General features: G+C 42.3%; 5 protein-coding genes and 2 non-coding genes across 10 annotated transcripts; all 7 read left to right on the top strand.

Moving 5' to 3' along the window:
- Window positions 1-240: 240 nt before the first annotated feature.
- LOC117567439 (serine/arginine repetitive matrix protein 1) lies at window positions 241-5,678 on the top strand. The gene is made up of 4 exons (XM_034247447.2): window positions 241-715; window positions 1,127-2,082; window positions 2,732-3,199; window positions 3,271-5,678. The coding sequence occupies exons 1-4, from the start codon at window positions 704-706 to the stop codon at window positions 5,087-5,089; spliced, it is 3,255 nt and encodes a 1,084-aa protein (XP_034103338.1). The 5' UTR covers window positions 241-703; the 3' UTR covers window positions 5,090-5,678.
- Window positions 5,679-5,835: 157 nt separating this feature from the next.
- On the top strand, window positions 5,836-7,631 carry LOC117567441 (40S ribosomal protein S4). Its single transcript, XM_034247449.2, has 5 exons — window positions 5,836-5,930; window positions 6,189-6,447; window positions 6,521-6,618; window positions 6,879-7,050; window positions 7,278-7,631. The coding sequence occupies exons 1-5, from the start codon at window positions 5,928-5,930 to the stop codon at window positions 7,529-7,531; spliced, it is 786 nt and encodes a 261-aa protein (XP_034103340.1). The 5' UTR covers window positions 5,836-5,927; the 3' UTR covers window positions 7,532-7,631.
- On the top strand, window positions 6,664-6,806 carry LOC117572831 (small nucleolar RNA psi28S-3327). The gene has a single exon (XR_004572567.1). It is a non-coding gene; the product is annotated as a small nucleolar RNA psi28S-3327 (small nucleolar RNA).
- Window positions 7,078-7,220, top strand: LOC117572832 (small nucleolar RNA psi28S-3327). The gene has a single exon (XR_004572568.1). It is a non-coding gene; the product is annotated as a small nucleolar RNA psi28S-3327 (small nucleolar RNA).
- An 876-nt stretch (window positions 7,632-8,507) lies between the features above and the next one.
- Window positions 8,508-9,687, top strand: LOC117567440 (syntaxin-12-like). The gene is made up of 2 exons (XM_034247448.2): window positions 8,508-9,150; window positions 9,499-9,687. Exons 1-2 carry the CDS (start codon window positions 8,508-8,510, stop codon window positions 9,672-9,674), a joined length of 819 nt encoding a protein of 272 aa, XP_034103339.1. The 3' UTR covers window positions 9,675-9,687.
- Window positions 9,688-10,002: 315 nt separating this feature from the next.
- Window positions 10,003-10,651, top strand: LOC117566532 (uncharacterized). Its single transcript, XM_034246072.2, has 2 exons — window positions 10,003-10,465; window positions 10,524-10,651. The coding sequence occupies exons 1-2, from the start codon at window positions 10,003-10,005 to the stop codon at window positions 10,649-10,651; spliced, it is 591 nt and encodes a 196-aa protein (XP_034101963.1).
- A 134-nt stretch (window positions 10,652-10,785) lies between these two features.
- Window positions 10,786-13,466, top strand: LOC117570033 (syntaxin-12-like). Of its 4 annotated transcripts, none has more exons than XM_034251456.2 (3): window positions 10,786-10,896; window positions 11,242-12,080; window positions 12,615-13,466. In XM_034251456.2, exons 2-3 carry the CDS (start codon window positions 11,420-11,422, stop codon window positions 12,788-12,790), a joined length of 837 nt encoding a protein of 278 aa, XP_034107347.1. In that variant the 5' UTR covers window positions 10,786-10,896; window positions 11,242-11,419; the 3' UTR covers window positions 12,791-13,466. The 4 variants fall into 4 exon arrangements, with proteins under 4 accessions (XP_034107347.1, XP_034107349.1, XP_051859595.1 ...); XM_034251458.2 differs by having other exon boundaries at window positions 10,798-10,896; window positions 11,226-12,080; XM_052003635.1 differs by having other exon boundaries at window positions 10,804-10,896; window positions 11,343-12,080.
- Window positions 13,467-13,473: the final 7 nt, after the last annotated feature.

Below are 13,473 nucleotides of genomic sequence, written 5' to 3'. Positions count from 1 at the left end.
ATCGTATCCTGACGGCCGCCTAGCACATTTTGATATTAACATACCGCATAGTGCATATTACAAATTCTACTTGCTGTCACTTCTTATCAATCATCAGTTCATCTTTAACTTTTTGAAAATTATCTAAATGCAAAAATTATTATCTACAAGAGGATATAATTTAAAATATTGTAATTCATGTTGGTGCTTCATTTTGGTATATTTTTGCCATCGGTAAAATAAATATTTTGGTATTTAGTATGCGGTCACGCTGTTTGCCGTATATCGTTTGGTTCGTGCCAGCTCTAGCTACACGCATAAATTTCTTGCGAAAATTTAAGAAAATAGCAATTAAAATTGGCGAAAACGACGCAAGTGTAGTTTTTCAACCTGCCAAAAAGTTACACCAAGTGATAGCACTTATTAAAACGCATATTTCACAGTTTATTTGAGGCGCGTTCTAAAGTCGCATCGCACTCACACACACACGCGTCGAGTGTTTGTGAACGAGTGAGTGTGAGAGTGTGCGTGTGTTGTGTGTGTATAGACGACAATTTCGTTGCGTGGTGCCGGGTTACAGTTAAATATTACTGCATTTGTGTGTTTGATTAACAAGAGCGCGCGCAGCAATTGTGGCATGAAATAAAAACAACAGCAATTTTGCCGGCCCAGCTCATCATAAACCACGTAACGCCAAGAAGTGCAATTACGTTCACATCTCAAAATGATGTTCACGGTACGTTGTTACGAGTTTATATATTTTGTGGGGTTGTTGGAGGGAGGGGTTGTGAGCTATTTGCTTTTGCTCTGCTTAAAATGCGGCCGATGGACAATCGATAAATGTCGCTGCTGCAGAGAACTGCACACAAAACAGCAGAAAGGGAAAGAGAGAGAGAGATTGTGAGAGAAGAGCACCAAAAAGAAAAAAATAATGAATTGAGAGTGCATTTTATTTGTATGATAAAAAGCATTGATGGTTTCTGCTTATTATGATGATTACATACGTATTATTTTACACACCGCCTTTAAGAGGCTTCATTCTCCTTGAGCGGCAGAAAGTGGAGCATTTATTAGTGATGAGCGAATTTCGATAAATCTAGTATGTAGTTCTTTAATCCTTAACATTATGATTATTATTTATTTGTAGGGCACTAATCAGCAGCAGGACACGCGCTTCAGCGACAAGGAAAAGAAGCTGATGAAGCAAATGAAATTTGGCGACTGCCTTAATAAGCGCGTGGACATGTCCAAAGTGAAACTGGATGTGCTGCGTCCATGGATTAGCAAAAAGATAACCGATATTCTGCACATTGAGGACGATGTCGTTGTGGAGTTTGTCTACAATCAGCTAGAAGAAGAGAAATATCCCTGCCCAAAGAAAATGCAAATTAACATGACTGGCTTCCTCAATGGACGCAATGCCCGCCAATTTATGGGCGAACTCTGGGCACTGCTGCTGTCCGCACAGGACAGCGATAGCGGAATACCCGCCGAATTTATACAGCAAAAGAAGGATGAGATACTCAAGCGCGAGGAGGAGCAAAAGCAACGGCAGCAGCGTCAACGTGATCTCTCACGTTCTCGCTCCCGTTCACGCTCCCATTCGCGTTCCCGCGACAAACAGCGACAACGCCACGATCGATCCAAGTCTCGTTCGCGTTCCCGCTCTGCGCCCAAGCTGGCCAACAATGGCAGTAACAACAGTGGCCCAGCGGCACCTATTAACAGTGCAGCCAGAGAAGCTGCCGCTAATGCTGCCGCACGTCTACGAAAGCGTGGCGCAGGCTCTCCGAGTTCAGGTTCAACCGGTGGTGGTGGAGGCGCAGCGTCTGCTGCTGCTGCTGTTACCGGAAATGCGCCCTCAACTGGCGGCGGGGGAAGAGCAGCGTCCAGAGAGCGTCGATCGAGCCGGCGACGCTCACGGTCCCGTTCACGATCTCCACGTTCCACGCAGCGTGGCGCGTCCTCGACTGATGCGCCAAAGGCTTTGAATGGCCGTCACTCGGTGCAGAAGTCATCACCAGCTGCGGTTGCATCTAAATCCAAATCAAAGGCCAAATCGCGCTCACGTTCGCGGTCGCGTTCAACTCGCAGTCGCTCCAGGTATAAAATTAACTTAATCGCAAAGGCCTATTAATGTGGTCAAAAGAAATATAAATAATTTAACTATATATAAGTGGTTTACAAGTGTAATTTGATTGCCAAAAAGCAGAAAGGATAAGAGGTCTGTGAATTATATCCAACTAAGTATAGGTTTAGAAATAACAATCTTAAGTTTTCAATTTTATCTACCTATCAAAGCTTAGAATTTATAAGATTTTTATTAAGATTGCAAAAGAAAGAAGCTTGCTGAATTTAGACGTACTTGCCTATTTCTAGTAGTTAAATGTTTGACTAACAGCTAAAGAAAGATATAATTTAAATTTGGAAATATAGAAGCAGCTTTTAGATTTATTATATTTTAAAATACTTCCTTTCATTAATTTTATTATTTCTATTTAACTATTTCTAAGAGATACTTGAGTCATCAAAATGTGTCATTAAATAGGGGCATTTGATATTTCCTATGTGGTGACATTTGATACGTCGCTTTTTGAGTACATTTAAGGTTCTTAAGGATTAGCTATCGATAGTCCGGTCTGTCAACTGCCTAATGGCAAAGTCAATGACAGTGAAGTTGACACATTTCAATAGGCTAGCTAAGTTTTGATACCGTGCCATTAGATGAATAACACAACTCTCTATTTTCTAGATCCCGCAAAGCATCGCCCGCAGCAAGATCCCGCAGTTCCTCACGCTCCTCGGTGCGCAGCAACAACAATAATCGACGTCGTCGCAGCTCACGGTCGCGTGCAAGCAGCATCTCGTTGTCACCGGAACGCCAACAGGATCAACACTTTGAGCATCGCCGCAACAAGAATAGTGTGCAGAATAAGCGACAGTATCGCAATAATCGTGACGGTTCCGCCAGCTCCATGGAGCGTGGCGATGGACGTGCGCGACAATTTGGTGGCGCTGGACGCGGAGGTGATGGCGGTGGAGGAGGAGGACGACGACCGCCACCGCATGGCAGACGTGGCTTCTCGCCACGCGGACGCAGCCCGATGCGACAAGATAATGGCGGTGGCGGAGGACGCTTTCAACGCTCCAATTCGCGACGTCGCTCGCGTTCCCGCATGCTTTCCAGATCGCCCATGCGCTACTCCAGATCACCCAGGCGGTAAGCAGCTTGAGAATTTATATTTATTTTCCATTTTCTCATTTTCTACTTTGTTATTTTGCCTTGTGTAGCTTTAACAATCGACGACGTTCGCCGCCCATGCATTTCCGTGGTGGTGGCGGCGGCGGAGGACGTGGTGGTCGTGGAGGCGGCGGTGGCGGTGCCAACCATCGCAATATGTGGCAACAGCAGCAGCAGCATCGCGGCGTGAGTCCCAATCAGCGGGGCGGTGGCGGTGGACGCATTCACTGGCAGGCCAGACACAATAGTCCCAATGGCAGACGCTTCGATCGTCGCCAATCGCCACCGGGTGGCAATCAACCTCGTTTCTCGCGCGATCGTCGCCCATCGCCGGGTCCCGGAGGACAAGGTCAGGGACAGCAGTTCCGCAAGCAGTTTTCGCCCGTGCGTCGCTTCGATAGACGCGGTTCGCCCCCGCAGAGCAACTTTAGTCGCTGGGATCAGCATCACGAGCAGCGTGGTACAATGGGAGGTCCACGGAATCAGCCACAGCAACGCATGGCACGCTCCAGCTCCGGCAGCGCCAGTCCAGTGCAGCGTCGCCAGCAACAACAGCAGCATCAGCGCAGCGTTAGTCCAATGCCCCGGCGACGCAGTCGTAGTCGCAGTCGCTCCAGCGGACGACCCGCAAAGCGTAGTCGTAGTCGTACTCGCAGTCGTAGCCGGAGTCCGCGTAGTCGCAGTCGCTCCACATCGCGTCCAGCGCCGCCACAGCGCAGACGTTCCAGTCCGGCGGCCGCACGTCGTTCGGTGGAATACGCTGGACCGGCTGTCAACACCATTGATCTCTGTCGCGAGGAGCCGCAGTCACAAACGGCACAGCAGCCTCAGCCGGCGGCGACAGTGCGTAAATTCGAGTCTCAAACGGCGCCACAAGCAGCAGCTGCACAACCGGCACCACAGACGGCACAGTCAAAGTCGCAGTCGGTGCATCGCAGTCTGGCCAGCTTGTCGCGCACTCCATCGCCGTTCCTTAAGTCGCATGAGCGCAGCGCTTTGGCTGCTTCCGCCCCAAAGATCAAGACGCGCGACAACAATAACAGTCAAAGCAGCAGCTCCGATAGCTCGGACAGCGATGACAGCGACGACGAGGAGCAACAAAAGGTGCAGCAGCAGCAAAAGCGTCGAGAGAATCGACGTTCGGCAAACGCCAGCAAAAGCTTAAAGTCCAAATCTGCATCCGAGAACAGAGCGGGCAAGCGAAAACCGTCGCGTAGCTCCGGCAGCAGCAGCAGCAGTGAGCACAGCGATGACGACAGCAGCGGTGATGAGCGGACCAAAAAGAAGTTGCAATCCAAGCGTAAAGAGGAATCCTCGACTGTTAGCAAGGCTGGTGAAAAGGACAAGGATAAGCGACGCGGCGGTGACAAGAAACTGCAACGCAGCACGTCCAGCGCTGAGCAACCAGCGGAGGAGAAGCAGCGTCACAGTCTGGACCGCAGTCGCAAGCGTAGTCATAAGAAATCTCGTGGTGGTGGCGAAGCCAGTGATTCGGATGACGAGCGGGTGGCCAAAAAGAAACGCAAGAAGTCGAAAAAGGTAGCGGAATCAAGCGATAGCGATTCTGCATCAGAGGCTGATTCGTCGTCCAAGAAGAAGAAACACAAGAAACATAAGAAGCATAGCAAGAAGAGCAAAAAGCATAAGAAGCATAAGCGAAAGAGCAGCGCAAGCAATAAGCATCGCCAAGACAGCAGCTCCCAGAATAGTAGCGACGATGATGATGAAGAGACGGCAACGGCGGCAGCATCAGCGGGTAAAAGGAATGGCAAGCTGCCGCTGATGTTGACCGGGGGACCGGGCATCAATGAGGATCTGGAGAAACAGTTGCGCGAGCGAGCACTGAAATCCATGAAAAAGTTGGACTGAGAACCGCTTACAATAAACTGACTAAAGTAAAAGCAAAAACAAGAATTATATATACATAAAGAGAAGACCTCTCATAAACATAATTTGATATGCATACAAAACACACACATTGAGCGACAGAGCGGACAGACGAACGGACTGACATGTGTAGCCATTTAATTACTAACATAACATTCATAATTGCATATATTAAATAATTAATATTTCTAACAATTGATTTCTTACGTTTAAGTCTCATTACGCGTCGAGAAAACTATTATAACAAAACCAACATCAAATTCTATGCATCATGGAATGCAATTTGTATTATGTACAAAAACAAGAAATTTTCCCAAAAAAAAAAAATTTAACAAAAACAATTACTACAAATAAAAAGCACATGTGCTTTAAACAAAAAAAAAAAAAAAAATGAAAAACAATGCCCATGAAAAAGAAGAAAAATACATTAATGAAAACCAAAATGTTTTTGGTAAAAAAAATAACGCTTGTTGCCACAGTTAAATTGGCAACAATGTTTGCTTAGAACACTACCGTTTAATGTCTAAGTAGGTTTTACAGATTGTAATTAAAACAATATCTTGAACGAAAATTGTGTGCGTTTGAGAGCATTAATTATATTAATATATAAAAAATAAACAAATGTAAAGAAGTCTTGTTTTATGACATTTAAAACGCAATATTCACGCGCTTTATACAACCCTGATATAACGAATACTTATCAACACTGTTTTATGCTGAAATGGTAACACTAAACTGACATAAGTGGCAACGCCGTAAGCAGCTGTCAACTGCTTTGACAGCGCATCAACTTCCTTTCCTTTTTCACGTATCGTACGAGATGGTAAGGCCGAAAATATAAATGAAAATAAAATACGTTGCCATCGACGCTGAAAACAAACAAAACCCAGTGAAATGTAACAGAAACAACGCGCCAAACTGTGGTATCATTGAATATGTGAACATTTAACAAAAAGTGCGAGTGCTTGAATGAAATAACTGCGAGTTTTTGTTTGTTGTTGCCATCGAGTAATTGCTTGGCATCTTCCATCTTGAAAAATGATTTATAAAGTTTTTGTGTCATGTGTACTATTTGTTGTAGGCTCGTGGACCCAAGAAGCATTTGAAGCGTTTAGCCGCACCCAAGGCATGGATGTTGGACAAATTGGGAGGAGTTTTCGCTCCCCGTCCATCAACCGGTCCACACAAGCTGCGCGAGTCGCTGCCACTGTTGATCTTCTTGAGAAATCGTCTCAAGTACGCTCTCAATGGCGCTGAGGTGACCAAGATCGTCATGCAGCGTCTCATCAAGGTTGACGGCAAGGTCCGCACGGATCCCACCTATCCCGCTGGATTCATGGGTATGTTGACTATATACAATTAATGTGTGGTAATCGTATCAATAAATGTATATTTCTATTTTTTGTATGACAGATGTCATCACCATTGAGAAGACCGGTGAGTTCTTCCGTCTCGTCTATGACGTTAAGGGACGTTTCACCATTCACCGCATTTCCGCCGAGGAAGCCAAGGTAATGATTCTAACTTCTGGTGTATATTTATTTGAAATTGGTATTATCGGGGCTTTATCGAAGACCGCTTGGCGCTAAAATGCAGTGCGTGAAATGGTTCAAAATGAAGCCCAAAGCAATTTTTGATACGACGGTCACTGATCTGTGTACTTTAGCCGTTTCAGTAACTTTTACGTGCAATTACAAATTAATTCCGATCTCACCAAATTTATGGTTATTACAAGACAGTTTTAAACTAATTTAATTCTTTCTTTTTGCAGTACAAGTTGTGCAAGGTCCGCAAGACACAATTGGGTGCCAAGGGTGTTCCTTTCCTGGTGACACATGATGGCCGCACCATCCGTTATCCCGATCCTCTTGTGCACGCCAACGACACCGTGCAGGTTGATATTGCCAGCGGCAAGATCACCGATTACATCAAGTTCGATTCCGGTACGTTTACAATTTAAGAAATCAGTAACTTTGGCTGGTTCGAAGACCGCAAAACGAATTTTACTCAAGTTACGTGGTTCAAATACAAAGCCAAAAGCAATTTTTGTTACGACGGTCACTGTTTATGTATTTACTAGCAAATTCAGTAACTTTTACGTGCAATTACATTTGTCAAACAGCCACTATTTTGATTGTATTTACTAATTATGCATTTTTCTATTCTGCAGGCAACCTGTGCATGATCACCGGAGGCAGGAATTTGGGACGTGTGGGCACCGTTGTCAACCGTGAGCGTCACCCCGGTTCATTCGATATTGTGCACGTTAAGGATTCCCAGGGTCACATCTTCGCCACTCGTTTGACCAACGTGTTCATCATTGGCAAGGGTAACAAGCCCTACATCTCGTTGCCAAAGGGCAAGGGTGTCAAGCTGAGCATCTCGGAGGAGCGCGACAAGCGTTTGGCCGCCAAGACCCATTAAGTACGCGAGTAGGAGACAAGAGTAATGAGGATTTTTACTTTTTAGCATAACTCTGTACGTTAAAGCTACGGAATTACAAATCAACGTAAAGAAAAAAGTATTTGTTGTCTTTTTATATTATAGAGCCAGGGTGTAAAATGTTTATATTATAGCATGCCCGAAATACACATGGCAAACATAGCAGTTCAAATTAAGAAGTTATTATTTATTATAATACTTCCAAGGCTTTTAGTTTGCTTCGAAACAATATAATTCTATTTTTACTGCGAAATACATAGATTTTAACTAGTTTGCATATCGAATATACATATGCCTTAATGTTTTATTTTTGAGCACAATGTTATATTTTCCCTTTTGAAGTAGGGGAGTTTCGCGCGTAAAATTGTTGATTATCGTAGCTAGTGTTGTCTAATGCCTGTGCTTGGGCTGCATCAGTGACAATTGTTGTTTGTTATCGATATCGATATGTTTTTGTATGAGTAAACAGGTCAATCGACCGTTACTCCTTCTTGACCTCGCACTTTTTTAAATAAATAATGTAAAATATCCAATATTGGGTATTAAATAATTTGGTGCACTTAAAGGTAAAATATTTTTTGTAATTTGCTTTTTGGTATGTGTGGTAAATCGTAAATCGTTGTATTGCAGGTGTGCATTCATTTAACATTGATTACAAAGTAAAGAGAACTTTAAGAGTAAAGTCTCTATATTTTTGAGTATAGGATTCCGAGAACTTCTCAGTAATTCGCATTAGGGTCGTTATAGGGTCTAGGGCTACTCGAAACGATGGGCGAATCTGTTATCATTTAAAATTACATATAAAAAATTGAACGCATACTTTTTATATGCCCGTATACACTGTAAAGTAGAAGTGAGTCATTTTCACCCCTTTGATATAAATCAAGCTAGTTGCATTTTCTGACAGTCGCATTGTAGAAATCAAGGAGTACACAGCACTAACAAAGTAATCGTCCACATGTCGCAGGCATTGATCAATCCTAGAACACGGCGGGATTATGGCGCTACATCAAGTGTTATTCCCGAGGCGAATTCGGCGACCATTTCGAGTTCTAACGCTGAATTTGACTCACTCAGCGAAGAAATCTGTTACAATATAAACGTTATGCACAGCAGCACAAAGCAACTAGAAAAACAATTGAAATTAGTTAGCACCGCCAAAAATTTATTAGCGTTTGACAAAAATATACTCAGCATTAACACCATTGACACCAATGAACGCATCCAGATCACCAGTCAAAATCTGCAACGTCTGCAGACGGTGGTGCAACAAGGCGATCGCCAGCAACAACGTCAAATGGACAACATTAAGCTTGACTTTCGGACAGCTCTCGACAAATATTCAAAGCAACAGAAACTTATCTCGCAGGCTATGCGACAGAGCTATCAAAAGGCTGCCGAGGCGGAACATGATGCAGAGTTGTCTGAGAAAACACATCTGTTGCAGGAACAGCGTCAGGAGCAGGCTGAACTCGAGAGGCAGCATGATTTGCTCGTGGAGCGTGGACGGCGAGTGGAGCAACTTGAGGCGGATATTCTGGATGTGAATTATATAATGAAAAAGTTAAGCGGTATGGTGGAGGAGCAGCGCGAGGAGGTGGGTGAGTAGCTCGACAAGAATTGAATAGTGCTTACTCGATTGGGACGAAGGATTTGTTAATTCGAATATCTATATTGGAAAGTTAATATATGTATGTACAAACAAATGAGTAAGAATTTTCTAAACTCTTCTGTAGTTACAACTTATTTTAATAATATTATATAATTTTTAACATTTAAAGGTTAGAATCTAAAGTTTATTTACTTTATGACCAAATTTGCACAGTAAGAATAACATTTTAAATAATCACAATTAATCAAAATTGGAGCAATTTCTAAATATAATATATGGATCTGTTTAGATCAGACTCTGCTGTTACCTAACTTTTACACTTCATTTAATCTTTCAGATGCTATTGCAATCAATGTAGAGGAAACAGCTGAGAATACGGAGAAGGGAGTCAGTGCTCTACAAAATACGGTTGTTAGCCAAAGTAAACGTCGTCGTACAGTACTGATAATATTATTGATTGTTGTGTTAATAGCTTTAATTGTAATAGGCATCATAGTCAGCAAATTAAAGTAAATGTTTCTAAACTACATATGTTATGTAAAGTTTTTTTGGTCCTTAAATGACTGACTGACTAACTAAACTATCAGCTATCAACCACACAGCTTACAAAATTTGACCTTGCAATAAGGTTGGCTATTTAAAATTTGTATCCTAAACTAATTCGTATTTCTTAGAAAAGACTCTTGGACCTATTGCGATAATACTACTTCTTTATGTGTGCGCCCGTATATACATTAAAGTAGAAATTAATCATTTGTTTGGATTTTGTTTTGTTTTAAGTCTTTACATTCGCAGACAGTCGCAAAATCGAATCCAAAGAGTGCACAACAAATTTGGGAACATGTCACAAGCAATGAACTGTACCAAAAGCTGCAAGCATCGGTATTGTGTCACATCGAGAACCGCCTCCGAGTTTAACGCTCTCAAGGAGAATATAGTTGATAATACCAGCGCAATACAGATCAACGTCAGTGAGTTAGAGAATAAATTGAAATTTATTGCCAGCGTCAGAGATTTGCCAACTCTGGCCGAATATATTCTTAGCAACAATGCCAATACCAATGAACGCATCAACTTAATTGGTCAGGATCTGCAGCGTATGAAGGCTGTGGTAGACCATAACAATTGCATGCAGGAAATGCAGTTGTGGAAACTTACGTGCGAATTCAACACCGCTGTCGACAAATATTCGAAGCAACGAAAACAATTTTCGGCGTTGACTCAAAGGAGCTATCAAGCGGATCCCAAAGAAGAGTTATTGCAGGAACTAAATATGATTTTGGAGGAACAACAGGGAATGACGGGTAAGTAATTCTCTACACGATATGACCATTTTATTTATATTACTTATGATCCCAACAGTTCCCCCAATTGAGGAGACACTCAGTGATGGAAATGGACGTCGGTGTATGATTCTCATTCTAATTGTGTTTGCTGTGATAGTAGCTTTAATTGTAACTGGTATTGTTGGCGTATATTGCATTAAATAAGGGACTCGGAAAAAACAATTTGAATTAATCGAAATTGAAATTTCGCGCGCAACAATTGTTTCCTTATCTTCGCACAGTGCTGCGAAATGCGTGCAGTAGGGCTGCAAGGCGCCGATAGCTCGTTGTATCGAATATCGATAACTAATAATTGTGTCTTTGTGTGCAGTGCAGTGAAAGGCTTGCGCACTGGGCAAATTAGTTAAGAAGAAACTGGAAAACAACTCGCCTATTGAAGTAAATCCTAGGTAACTTAAACTAATAATTGGAAGCCATATAAATGCAGCTGTCACCCACAGGCAAAGGCCCATATAATAAGTGCAGTGTATGGAGTGTGTGCCCCTATACAGCAACATATACAAGCATACAAATTGCACACACACACACATGCACACATACATACATATTTGTCATATGTTAGCACGGCTGATAAACTCTGCGTTGAGTTGAAGAAGTGAATCATTTGTTTGGCTCCAGTTTTGAGTTGGTCTCGCTTGTTTTGTTTGTGTAACCCGAAGCCCATTAGTTTGTAGATACCACATAGTTGTTGTGGCGCTGGCCTAACTAAAATGTTAAGCTCTTTGCATTCGCAGACAGTCGCGTCATAGAACCCAACGAGTGCGCAACACCCACAATAACGAAAAAAACAAAAACAACAAGCAAGCAAGTAATTTTTTGGAACCTTCGCACCCAGCATTAGAGTGACCAGCCCCTACACGCAACACAGAGTGACCAGCCAACTAAGAGGGGAACAACAACATCAACAACAACATGTCGCAGGCATTGAACAATCCCACGAGCAGCACGCATCGTGATTATGGCGCCACATCAAGTGCCACGCCCGATGTGAGCTTTGCTGCCACCTCCAGCGGCAACTCCGGCTTCAGTCCCACGGAGTTCGTGTCGCTCAGCGAGGACATCGGCAACAACATCACCGCGGTGAACAGCAGTACCAAACAGCTGGAGAAGCAGCTGAAATTGATTGGTACTGCCAAGGATTTGTCCTCGCTGCGCGATAAGATTCACAGCATCAATACGAAGACAAATGCACGGGTTCAGACCACCAGTCAGGATCTGCAGCGACTGCAGGCGGTGGTGCAACATGGCGATCGCCAGCAGAAGCTGCAGCTGGAGAAGCTGACGCAGGAATTTCACACGGTTGTCGACAAATATTCGAAGCAACAGAAACGCATCTCGGAGGCAACGCGACAGAGCTATCAAGTGGCTGCCGATGCGGAGCGTGAGGCAGAATTGACGGCACGCACTGAGTTGTTGCAGCAACAGCGTCAAGATCAGGCTGGACTCGAGAGGCAGCATGATTTGCTCGTGGAGCGTCAGCGGCAAGTGGAGCAAATTGAGGCGGATATTCTGGATGTGAATGTCATCATGAACAAGCTAAGCACTATGGTGGTGGAGCAGCGCGAGGTGGTGGGTGAGTAATCTTCCTAAATGATAGTAAAACTCATTCAGCTATCCACCAAGTATATAAATCAGAGGCAGATGAAGGCAACTTTCGCTTTAAAACATATGTATTTCCATATCCGTCTGTCTGTCTTTCCATCTGATTTAGTAACTGAATCTGCCAGTCTATATGCGCTTCACACATCAAATTTGCTGAGAATACTATATATAGTGCAAATGCATATGAAGCTGGTCTCAGAATTGAGCCACTTGAACTCGTTTGCCCTCTGAAATGAAAAATGAAAAATAAGTACTCCTGATTGAAGATTGTCAACGGCAATGAGAACCGAAAATTATTTATAATTGTAGCTTAAAAGCTATTTAAAAACAAATTTGTAGATGCAGTAGATACTAGCAAATTATTTATTTATTTATTTTAATTGTAGAATATAATTTTATAGTAAAATATTAAAATCAGATCAAATAAGGTAGTTATTTGGATTTGCAAATTAAAGCCACAATCCTAACAACTCCTCTTTAACTTTGAATTTTAATTTTTTTGCAGATAATATTGCAACCAATATTGAAAATACCGCTGCCATGGTGGAGGAAGGACGCAGTGAGCTTCAGAAGGCGGCTGCCAGTCGGAATAGCCATCGTCGTAAGATACTGATACTATTAGTGATTGCTGTGATAATAGGTTTAATTGTAACTGGCATTATAGTCGGCAAATTGAGTTAATTGTTTCAAAAGTATATTCTATATAAATCGATATATATATATTATTATAATACATGTATACCACAGTACACACATACATTTATACACATACACACACACATTAATAATTAAAAGTTTTGTAAAACTATTTTTGTAAAAACAAAATAATAATAATAATGCATTAATCACAAAGTGAGTTAAAAAGCGCGCGCCAAGCGTGCAAAGACAAAAAGAAAAGGCGAAACAAATTAAATTGAAAATTCGAGATCGAAATCCCGAAGCGCGTTGTAGATTTTAGTTATGTGTATTAACAAGAAAAATTAATTAATTATACTTATAAAATATACATATGTACAAGCAAAGGAAAATCCCATTTAAAATTACATAACGAACAAAACTACAAAAATATTCAACGCTTTTAAATGTTAACTCATTTCCTGTTATAAAACAAAACAAAATATCAATACAATCATTTCGGTTTTTGCATTGAATGTACTGTACAATTTGTTTTTCTAGTTAAGCAGGCAAATAATATACGTTGAACGAATAATCGCCCTGTTCTCGGTTGGTAGCTTATCGGTATATTTGCTTAAGAAATCAAAAATTAAATCTATATAATCCATATCGACAATTTGTTTTCATTTTATTTATTGCTGCTGCCTTTTCATATGGGAATTTGAATTTTTGCGCCACGAGAGGAGCAA

Source organism: Drosophila albomicans, chromosome 3, assembly GCF_009650485.2.
Source record: "Drosophila albomicans strain 15112-1751.03 chromosome 3, ASM965048v2, whole genome shotgun sequence".
NCBI lineage: Eukaryota > Metazoa > Arthropoda > Insecta > Diptera > Drosophilidae > Drosophila > Drosophila albomicans.
Note: the sequence above shows the minus strand (reverse complement) of the source record. Positions and strands in the feature narration are given on the sequence as shown.